Source organism: Panthera pardus, unplaced genomic scaffold, assembly GCF_024362965.1.
Source record: "Panthera pardus isolate Hobbes unplaced genomic scaffold, ASM2436296v1 HiC_scaffold_9, whole genome shotgun sequence".
In the NCBI taxonomy this organism is placed as follows: Eukaryota; Metazoa; Chordata; class Mammalia; order Carnivora; family Felidae; genus Panthera; species Panthera pardus.
Genome location: NW_026527024.1, coordinates 3,499,373 through 3,510,102, shown reverse-complemented (window position 1 = coordinate 3,510,102; position 10,730 = coordinate 3,499,373). Strand labels below are relative to the sequence as shown.

The window sequence follows — 10,730 nt, the reverse complement described above, 5'->3', positions numbered from 1 at the left end:
CAGTGTCAAACGGAACGCATTACATGAAGAACGTGGCAACACTACATCTCTTACTTTCGCCAAGTACCTTTTAAGCCAGCAACCTACTCAGCAAACGTCAGAGCAACCACTCAAAGCTCAGCGATGAGTTCTGGGTTCCAAGGAAGGGATGCTGGAAATCCGCAGAAGCACCCTCCCCGCCCCGCATCCAGAGCCCCTCACGTGAGCATCCGGGGCGCCGCTGGTGACCGAGTGGACACTGATGGCAGGCGGTCCCCGTCGTTTTGGGAAACGTCCTTCCGCGGACTTGGTACCGATCACCAAATCCTCCGGTGACGGGAGACAAACCGCAACACCCTTTGGAACCAGCATGAGCCAAAGGGGAGACGGAAAGACCAGCACAGCACGACAGGGAATCTGTATAAAGAGTCTAACCGCTTTTATTACAACGGTGCACGGTAGCATTTCATCCAACACTCCAACGGCAAACCAGCGTCTTCTATAAAACAGTTCCAGAAAGGTCAAACAGGAAAATGAAGAGATACATTATCTGTAATGATTCTCGTACAACAGCGTTTAGTGTTGAAACTTCATGTGACGCCAATAAAGCGTGATCATTTTCTAGCAAACATGTGGCAAAAAAGTTTGCTGTTTTGTTTTGTTTGCCTACAGACACATCAGAACATGCCTCACAAGTAGAAACGTTTTTACAGCAACTCCAAGACACCAAAATCTATTCGTGCTTAGGCTCGGCCAGTTGTACCAAATACCAGGAAATACAAAATAATAGGAAATATAAACATCAATTTGTATTTCAAGTTTATAACGTTTTATTTACAAAAATAGGCCGGGAGGGAAAGGGGGTGCAGCCCCATATTCTTTCCCGCGGGGACCAGTTTGCGCCATCTTCTGGGGGATTTCCTCACCATTTTTAAAGTCGCAGGTGAATTCCTTCAGAATTCTCCGCGGACTAGAAGCTCGGAGGCGGGGAGGCGGGGAGGGCGCGGGGAGGGAGGGCGGCCGTCGGACGGCAGGCACACGGGGGGCGTGCACGGAACCGCCTCATGCATTCGGCGACGCAAGCACGCTTCTCGACATCGACACTGGACGCCACTATGTACAGGAGCTGCGATCTCAGCCCGGCGCCGCGTGACCGGGAGACGCCGTCGACGCGAACACTAGGACATGACTCCGAAGACGGGGTTGTGGCGGCAGATGCTGGGGCCATACTCCTCGTAGTCCTTCTTGGTGTGGCACACCTGAAAGAACTCGGGCTAGGGGAGGCAGCAGTTAGGAGCGGTACAGACACCTTCCGGAAAGGAACAGGACTAGTAAACCGTCACGCAAAGGAGACCCCGGTGGTGAGGTTCTCGCCCTCTGAGGCCCGACTACGGACGGAGGTCACTTCGGTTCTTGGACGTGTTCACCCTCCGCTCGAACCAACCACACGCTCACCCTACAATGGCGACTCACTAGCTCGTCACCGAGTGAGGAGAAGAGTAAAAACTACTTGGGGCAGTCATGGGAATCAATGACTGACGCAAGGTGTGTGAGGTTATTTTGGGATCCCGCTTACCCACACTGTCTGCAAGCCCTAATTAGGAAGGATTAGCCGTGCGATGGGCGTTACCATTAAGACGGTTCTTAACGTCACAGAATTAAAAGTGCAACTGTTGAGAGCCACGCACTATTTAACCTTCACAGGGCAACGTTCATCCCAACTCGACAGAGAACGCAGAAATGAAAACAGACAACAATCTAGAAAAGGACTTACAGTCGAGGCCAGCATCGAGCCTCCAAACCACACCGCATAGCGCTGCATATGATGCGTTATCACCTGAACCTCCACGGGCTTAGGCTGCAAAAGAGAGTAAGGGACATTGAGTCGCCAGGGCGGTCGACTGGTCACCCAGCAACCGCTCAGCAGGCAAGAGGACAGCTCCGCCCTGAGTGCTGACCGTCGAGGGGCCTCCTCCCAGCTGACAGCTCGAGGCCCATCCCCGATGTTCTAGTGCCTCGGTGGTGGCATCGGCCACACACAGCCTCTGACAGGAAGGGTCTCGGCCAAACGCCCCCAGCCCCCAGCCCCCAGCCCCCAGCGGGGATGGTGCAGAGAACAAAGCACCCACATCAAGGAAGGGTTATCTTTCACGAAACTAAAGGCGTTTGAAACAGTAAGAAATCCAAGCAACTAACCCAGTTGATTTTTTTTTTTACTAATCCAATTAGATGTTTCAGCGTCACAGAACTAATGCCAAGTGTCCCGAAAACACCGTGAGAAAGCTGCCACCAGTCACTCCACCAGGCCAGCGGGTGTGCATTTGCTCCCGTCTACACCGAGGCCCAGCCCGGCCCGGAAGCCCAGGGAAACTCTGCAGCTCGTCAATGATTACCTTCGGGTAACACACCGAGACTCCCCGCTAAGGGTGCTTACTTTAGTTTCGTGAGAACACCTCCAAAAAAACATAAAAGACCTTCACTGTCAACTGGTCCCAACCCGGTAGATCCTGGTCATCACAAAGAAAGCGCCGGCAGGGGTGGGTCACGAAGTGGTTGGTGCCACCCCAGTAGGGACACCAGCCTTAACGACACTCTTGGGATGAGTTCGGCAGCAGCGACCCTCGAGTGTGATCTCACAGTGCGGCTGGGGAAGGGACTTGAACCCTGGTGCGGGCTCCCCAGCTGGCCGGCCGGCTCCTCGGGCTCTGTGGGAGGGAGCACAGCCAGGCGCGCTCGGGGCCCGGAGACGCCTCCTACCTTGATCCGGCCACCGCTGAGCTCTTCGCTGAGTCTCAGCCTGGCATCGACCACTCGTTTTAAATCTCTCTGCAGTCGACGCCCGAAGTCCCTGAACATTGTGGAGCCTCCTGAGAGAACGACGTTCTAGAAGACACAAAGCAGAGGGTTTCCTTTGATGAAATCACCCGCCCACACTGTTCCGTAACCCGCCTCGCCGCTTCTGTGAGTAACACCCTTCGACCTATCTAAGAAGGTAAGAACCGAAGCAGAGCCCGTGCTACCCCACGGTGTACATTCGTGGCGTTTGGCTCCCGTGTCATAAACTCCTTCTCTCCGCACTTTTCCTTAATCATAACCAAGCAAAGCCGTAAAGCAATTCTGCTCCACAAGCTCCCTCGACAACGAGAGAGCTTCACAAGGACCAAGAGGCTCAAACAATCTATAAACCCCCACACTGACTTGCTAGAATAATCTAAAGCCAAATTAACACTGGATCTTTAGCTATCTTGCCTTAATAATTACTGGGGTGGGGGAGTCTTTCGATTAATACTTGAAGCTTCCTGGAAGGGTGAGGCTGGGGAGAAAGGGTTCCCTAGGAGATTATGCGGAGAAATGACACCCTGCTGCCCACTCCCCCCATCACTCTCAGATGTCCCTAAGGGGCCAGACAGAAGCCTGTGTGGGAGGGGGAGGGAGGGGGAGGGAGGGGAGCTGTATTAAATCTCTTATCGGATGTTGATGAAAGACAAATACTGTGTTCTCTCAGGACACAGGATAGTATTTACGACAATGAAGCAAGAATCAGGATAGCCTGACAACTTTTTTACAGAAAGTATCGCTTGAGAAAACTGTGTGCAAGAAAATAAAGTAATCCTTCCCGGAGCCAGAAGCCCCGCTTCAAGACCATCTGGCGACACTAAACATTAGACCTAACCCCGCTCTCCCCGAACGCCCTGAGTAACTGCAGGATCCCCCCACCCCCACCCAAGTCCTGTCTGAACGTAAATCCCTCACCACACGGAACAGAACGGGGAAGCAGGCCTTCCTGTCGCCGGTGACCCGGGTTACAGGTCAGCTGACATGACGGTAGAACATGCCCTTCCTGACACCTGCCGCCCTCGTGCTGAACAGAGAGGCCGCCCCTTCTCGTCAACGCCCACAACAGCCACCAGCACCCGCTTAGCCTCCGGGAGAGACACACAGGTGAGCTCAGAGACTGGAGGAGAAGGAGCAGGTGCACGAGAGGCCACCAGTGATCCTGTCCCCTTCCTGGGGATGTACGCCATCTCCACCCGAGCGTCCGCAGAGGGAAATGCCACATTCGCGACTGCCCACCACCCCAACGCGGCCTGGGGTCGCCGGGCTGGACACACTGCCAGAGGGGGGTCTCTGAGCAGGCCATGGCCGGGGGGCGGGGGCGGGCGGGGTAAGCATCAGTAAGCAGCCAGCAGTCCAGCTAACGTTTCTGTCACCGTCAGAAGTCTCCGTCCGGCCCACTGATGCCGGCCGATCGGGGCTGGCGAGGCCGGGAACTGGGGCTGACTCTGGGCTGAGACGCCCACGGCCTCCCTGTGGGGAGAAGCGCCGTGCAGCCCAGAGCCCTGAGCAACCGCGGGGCTGCCCCCCGCCCTGCGGCGGCCCCTTTCTGCTGGAAGGAAAGCAACGCTGAGTACCGCAGACCCCGGGGGGACCCCCCTCGGCCAGAATCTGCGAATACACACCAGACACAAGGAACCGGAAGGCCTTCTGCCGCCAGAAGCACCCCTCACGGCCGGTCCTCACCTGTGCGCTTCAGTGTTCCCTGAGCACTGTGGCCACTGTCCCCAGGGAGCCCAGACCGCGGCCCCTTCCGCCTCTATGGACGCCCCCGCAAGAACCTTCTCAGGGCGCCCCTGCCCACACGCAGAGAACCTTCTCGGGGCGCCCCTGCCCACATGGTGAACCTTCTAAGGGCCCCCCTGCCCCCACACAGAGAACCTTCTAGGAACGCCCCTCACCACACACAGAGAACCTTCTTGGGGCACCCCTGCCCGCACGGTGAACCTTCTAGGAGCCCCCCTGCCCACACACAGAGAACCTTCTGGGGGCACCCCTGCCCTCATGGTGAACATTCTCGGGGTGCCCCTGCCCACACACAGAGAACCTTCTTGGGGCGCCCCTCACCACACACAGAGAACCTTCTGGGGGCACCCCTGCCCACACGGTGAGCCTTCTAGGGGCCCTCCTGCCCGCACACAGAGAACCCTCTACGGACACCCCCGCCCACACACGGAGACTGTGGGGCAAGCTGCAAACCTAGATCTTTCAAGCAACATCTTGTCCCAGAACCAGCGTCATGAATAATCACTGTTATGCTCCATCACCTTGGGGAGAAATCTCCCAGAAACAACAAGAGAGAGTCTGGCTCCTGTCAGAGGCAGGGAGGAGGGGCATCCCCCACAGCTGCAGCTTCGGAAACACAGAGCTCGGGGTCGCCCTGGGTCTGACGCTCATGCACGACAACACCCAAGGGTGAGACCTGCAGGAACCAGTCCTGGACAGACCACAGGGAAATCCTAAATGAAGCAAAACGAGGGGTTCTGACTCCATGTCCTTTCAGAGAGGTGTCATCACCTGGTGACACACACAAACTGCGCATCTGTTTGCTGTTACATATCACAACACAGGAGGCCTGGGCGGCTCAGTCAGGTAAGCGCGGACTTTAGCTCAGGCCACGATCTCGCAGGTGGCGAGTTCGAGCCCCACGTCGGGCTCTGTGCTGACAGCTCAGAGCCTGGAGCCCGCTTCGGATTCTGTGTCTCCCTCTCTCTGCCCCTCCCCTGCTCGCACTCGGTCTCTCTCAAAAATAAACATTTAGAAAAAAATCACAACTCAATGGGGCCCCTGGGTGGCTCAGTCTTGGTTAAGCGGCTGACTCCTGATTTTGGCTCAGGTCATGATCTCATGGTTCTTGAGTTCGAGCCCCACATCAGGGTCTGTGTTGACAGTGTGAGGCCTGCTTGGGGATTCTCTCTCCCCTCTTCCCCTGCTCATGCCGTCTCTGAATGAATGAATGAATGAATGAATGGATGAATTATGACTCAAAAGTATTCTTGAGATTTTGGTCATCGTATCCTAGAACAAGCCTCAAATGGCAACTGATCCCACTTTCTAAATGCTGGTCAGAAAGGATACAAAAATGCTGACTCAAAGAGGCACATGCACCCCAATGTTTACAGCAGCGCTATTGACAACAGCCAAAGTATGGAGAGAGCCCAACTGTCCGTCAACAAATGAATGCACAAAGAAGACGTGAATGGAGTATTACTCGGCAATTAAAAAGAACGAAACCTTGTCACTTGCAACAATGTGGATGGAATTGGAGCGTATTATGCTAAGCGAAGTAAGTCGGTCAGAGAAGACAGATGTCATATGTGGAACTTGAGAAAGCCAACAGATGAACACAGGGCAAGGGAAAGAAAAATAAGATACAGAGAGAGAGGCAGACCGTAAGAGACTCTCCAATACAGAGAACAAACTGAGGGTTGCTGGAGGTAGGGGGTTGGGAGGTGGGGAAGATGGGTGTCGGGCATGCGGAAGGACGCTTGTTGGCCTGAGCCCTGGGTGTTATATGGGAGCGATGAATCCCTGGGTTCTACTCCTGAAGCCAAGACCACACTGTATGTAAACTAATTTAAGTTTAAACTAAAAAAATAAATATAAATGCAGGTCAGACCAACCGACTATTTCCTGGAAAGAACTCAGCTTATACTGAGGAAGAATTAAGCAGGAGCTGGGGGAGGGACAAGGACCACGCCTGTGTGAACTCTGACACTTTGAAGTGTGCTTTTAACGAGGTGCTTTGTTTTTTGCTATTGTTTTTCACTTACTTTTATTTCTTAAATCCCACCACACACAACTCTTTTAAAACCCTTCCAGGCTAAGACCACCACACAGCCTTGCTCCACGGCTGTGTCATGGCATGCCCTGAGGGTTCCCGAGGAAGCCCGGGTCTATCCATGGCTCCCCTCGGCCCACCTCAGCGTGGCCAACATGTTACAGTGGCCAGCTCCTTGAAAGTCCCACGAAGCCCCTGTGAGCCTATTCTCCCCTTAAATGGCTGTCAAAAGATATGAACTGCTTTTAATTGAACACCCAACACGATCAACCAACAATCTTCCGCTGCCGAATCTCAAAACTGGATGCTTGTTATTTTGAAAGATAACCTAACGGGTATATAGTGTATATTCATGCTTCTGAGTGATCTAAATTTTATTACTACGTCACAACAGATGGTCGGAAGGCTACCCGTGTGTTCGGTGTTCTCTTGGGATCCACCCAAGGGACTGTGCGTCTGGGCTCCACACTCTCGGCACAGGCCGCTCTCATAGAGACGGCTGGAGAACGTACTCTTGGCGAAGGTCTGAAGCGGCAGCTTCTCTTAGGTCTCTGTGTCAGGAAAGGCTGCACCTCTCAGGAAAACTCACTGGTTGTGATCGCACGTCTCAGAGGCCCTGTGACTTCCACGACAGATTGAGGCCTCCCTCGTTCCTCTGGTTAATGGGCCTTTCGTGAATGGCGGGCTCTGCTCTGTCCTCGTCCTGCCCTGCCATGTTAGTCTGCTACCCTGTTTTCCCTGCCCAGATGCCTTTTACATTAGACGTATTTTCCCAACCGCCTCAAACTCCGCACACTAAGGTTGGGCAGGTAGATAGCGGAAGTTTCTAGGAGCCGACAAACAGGAAAGCTGAACGCGTAAGAACCAGCTTCAGACAAAATAGCTCAATGAGACTGGAGCTTATGAAAGAATGCTTCGTCTTACTTTGGACTTCCTTCCTTCCTTCACTCCTTCGTCGCACAGCAGACCTCGACAGCCTGAAGTCTGCTGTAACCAACAGTCAACTTCCTATTCCCTTTCGTGCACTTGTTGTGACAGGCGCTAATGCAAAGACCTTGCGGAGCACCAAAGAGCAGAAATCATAACCTGGGTGCTGGAAGTTCATTCACAGGCTTGAAGAAGCTGTCTGAATCCCAGGAATCCAGAGATTCTCAAAGGGGCCTGTGATCTCAAAAAAAGTTAGAAAATGTAAAAAAGTGAAACTTTAAAATGCAAATTTCTGTCATTGTGGAGACTGACATTTTAAGAACTTAATGTTTTGAACCTTCTAAAAGCATTTTAAAGTTATTAATTTCGTATTTTTCCTCTAAAAGGAGCTGTTTGTTTCTTCCATTAAAAAACAAAACAAAACATTCTGTGACTGAAACTTTGTTATCATTGAGAGATGCCCAGCAAGGTCACTGCGCAGGGAAGCTGAAGGTGCACTGAAGTGGCAGTGATTTGGCTCCGGAAGCAGGGTCCCTGGACCCCTGGTGGACCCCCCACCTCCGAGGTGCCCACTCACCACCGTTAATGAGAGCTACGTAACAGGCCCCTGAAAAAGAGTTGAGTCCTTTCAGGAGCAAGCATCCATATCAGGAGAATCTATGAGGCAAGGTCACAACCCAATGACAGGTAAAAGACAAGACAACCCTCTTTTCCATAGCTTTGCTTATTATCTGGAATTAGGATGTCCTCACTGGGAAATAAACATGAGCTCAAAATCACGGTTTGGAGCTCCATCCACATAGTCATTATGTTCTGTCTAGATCAACCACAGTTAATATGGTCAAGAACAGTGAACTTTAAAACTATGCTCCAGAGGGAATCTTGAAGAAAATACCGCACGAATAATGGCAAGATTTAAGATAGTTCTATCCATCAAGAACATTCTGGAGAAGTCAGAAAATTCATATTTTCAAATGCATAAGCTCAAAAGTAATCAGCAAATGACAGCAATGTGCAACAAGACAGATAATAAAAAAGCAGAACTGAAAAGACTAAATTAGGGGTGGTCTGGATCCAGGTTGTAATGAGATTTACTGAAGTAGAATATACTGTGTGTAAATGTGTATTTAACTTCACTGTAGGACTAGAAATGAAGAAAAGCAAGTCCCTGAACTAAGTCAATTAAGACACTAAAAGTGACAAGTGGTGAGATAAACCACCAATGGGTCCCCCCTGTGGACAAGATGGCTCTCACTGACCATGGCAAGTGGACGACCTGGGTCTCACTGACAACAGTAAACGGACACAATATGGCTCTCATTGACCATGGTAAGTGACAAGATGGCTCTCGTTGACCATGGCAAATGGATAGATGGCTCTCACTGACTGCAATTAAGTGGACAAGATGGTTCTCGTTGACCATGGCAAATGGATAGAGGCTCTCACTGACCACAGTTAAGTGGACAAGATGGCTCTCGTTGACCATGGCAAATGGATAGATGGCTCTCACTGACCACAGTTACGTGGACAAGATGGCCCTCATTGACCATGGCAAATGGATAGATGGCTCTCACTGACCACAGTTACGTGGACAAGATGGCCCTCGTTGACCATGGCAAATGGATAGATGGCTCTCACTGACCACAGTTACGTGGACAAGATGGCCCTCGTTGACCATGGCAAATGGATAGATGGCTCTCACTGACCACAGTTAAGTGGACAAGATGGTTCTCGTTGACCATGGCAAATGGATAGATGGCTCTCACTGACCGCAGTTAAGTGGACAAGATGGTTCTCGTTGACCATGGCAAATGGATAGATGGCTCTCACTGACCGCAGTTAAGTGGACAAGGTGGCCCTCGTTGACCATGGCAAATGGATAGATGGTTCTCACTGATCGCAGTTACGTGGACAAGATGGCCCTCGATGACCATGGCAAATGGATAGATGGTTCTCACTGATCGCAGTTAAGTGGACAAGATGGCTCTCGTTGGCCATGGCAAATGGATAGATGGCTCTCACTGACCACAGTTAAGTGGACAAGATGGCCCTCGTTGACCATGGCAAATGGATAGATGGCTCCCACTGACCACAGTTAAGTGGACAAGATGGTTCTCGTTGACCATGGCAAATGGATAGATGGCTCTCACTGACCGCAGTTAAGTGGACAAGATGGCCCTCGCTGACCATGGCAAATGGATAGACAGTTCTCACTGATCGCAGTTAAGTGGACAAGATGGCTCTCGTTGACCATGGCAAATGGATAGATGGCTCCCACTGACCGCAGTTAAGTGGACAAGATGGTTCTCGTTGACCATGGCAAATGGATAGATGGCTCTCACTGACCGCAATTAAGTGGACAAGATGGCCCTCGTTGACCATGGCAAATGGATAGATGGTTCTCACTGATTGCAGTTAAGTGGACAAGATGGCCCTCGCTGACCATGGCAAATGGATAGATGGCTCCCACTGACTGCAGTTAAGTGGACAAGATGGCCCTCGCTGACCATGGCAAGTGGATAGATGGCTCTCACTGACCGCAGTTAAGTGGACAAGATGGTTCTCGTTGACCATGGCAAATGGATAGATGGCTCTCACTGACCGCAGTTAAGTGGACAAGGTGGCCCTCGTTGACCATGGCAAATGGATAGATGGTTCTCACTGATCGCAGTTACGTGGACAAGATGGCCCTCGTTGACCATGGCAAATGGATAGATGGTTCTCACTGATCGCAGTTAAGTGGACAAGATGGCTCTCGTTGGCCATGGCAAATGGATAGATGGCTCTCACTGACCACAGTTAAGTGGACAAGATGGCCCTCGTTGACCATGGCAAATGGATAGATGGCTCCCACTGACCACAGTTAAGTGGACAAGATGGTTCTCGTTGACCATGGCAAATGGATAGATGGCTCTCACTGACCGCAGTTAAGTGGACAAGATGGCCCTCGCTGACCATGGCAAATGGATAGACAGTTCTCACTGATCGCAGTTAAGTGGACAAGATGGCTCTCGTTGACCATGGCAAATGGATAGATGGCTCCCACTGACCGCAGTTAAGTGGACAAGATGGCCCTCGCTGACCATGGCAAGTGGATAGATGGCTCCCACTGACCGCAGTTAAGTGGACAAGATGGTTCTCGTTGACCATGGCAAATGGATAGATGGCTCTCACTGATCGCAGTTAAGTGGACAAGATGGCCCTCGCT

General features: G+C 51.9%; 1 protein-coding gene across 6 annotated transcripts in view; it reads right to left on the bottom strand.

Annotated features, from left to right (window-relative positions):
- Positions 1-395: 395 nt before the first annotated feature.
- ACTR3B (actin related protein 3B) overlaps positions 396-10,730 on the bottom strand; it is a 90,939-nt gene continuing 80,604 nt past the window's right edge. For all 6 annotated transcript variants that reach the window (XM_019424879.2, XM_019424874.2, XM_019424875.2 and 3 more), the window contains 3 exons: positions 2,737-2,862; positions 1,754-1,837; positions 396-1,253 (listed from right to left, as the gene is read on the bottom strand). In XM_019424879.2, the coding sequence (XP_019280424.2) occupies positions 1,158-1,253; positions 1,754-1,837; positions 2,737-2,862 (306 nt within the window). In that variant the 3' untranslated portion in view covers positions 396-1,157. The remainder of the gene's footprint in view (positions 1,254-1,753; positions 1,838-2,736; positions 2,863-10,730) is intronic.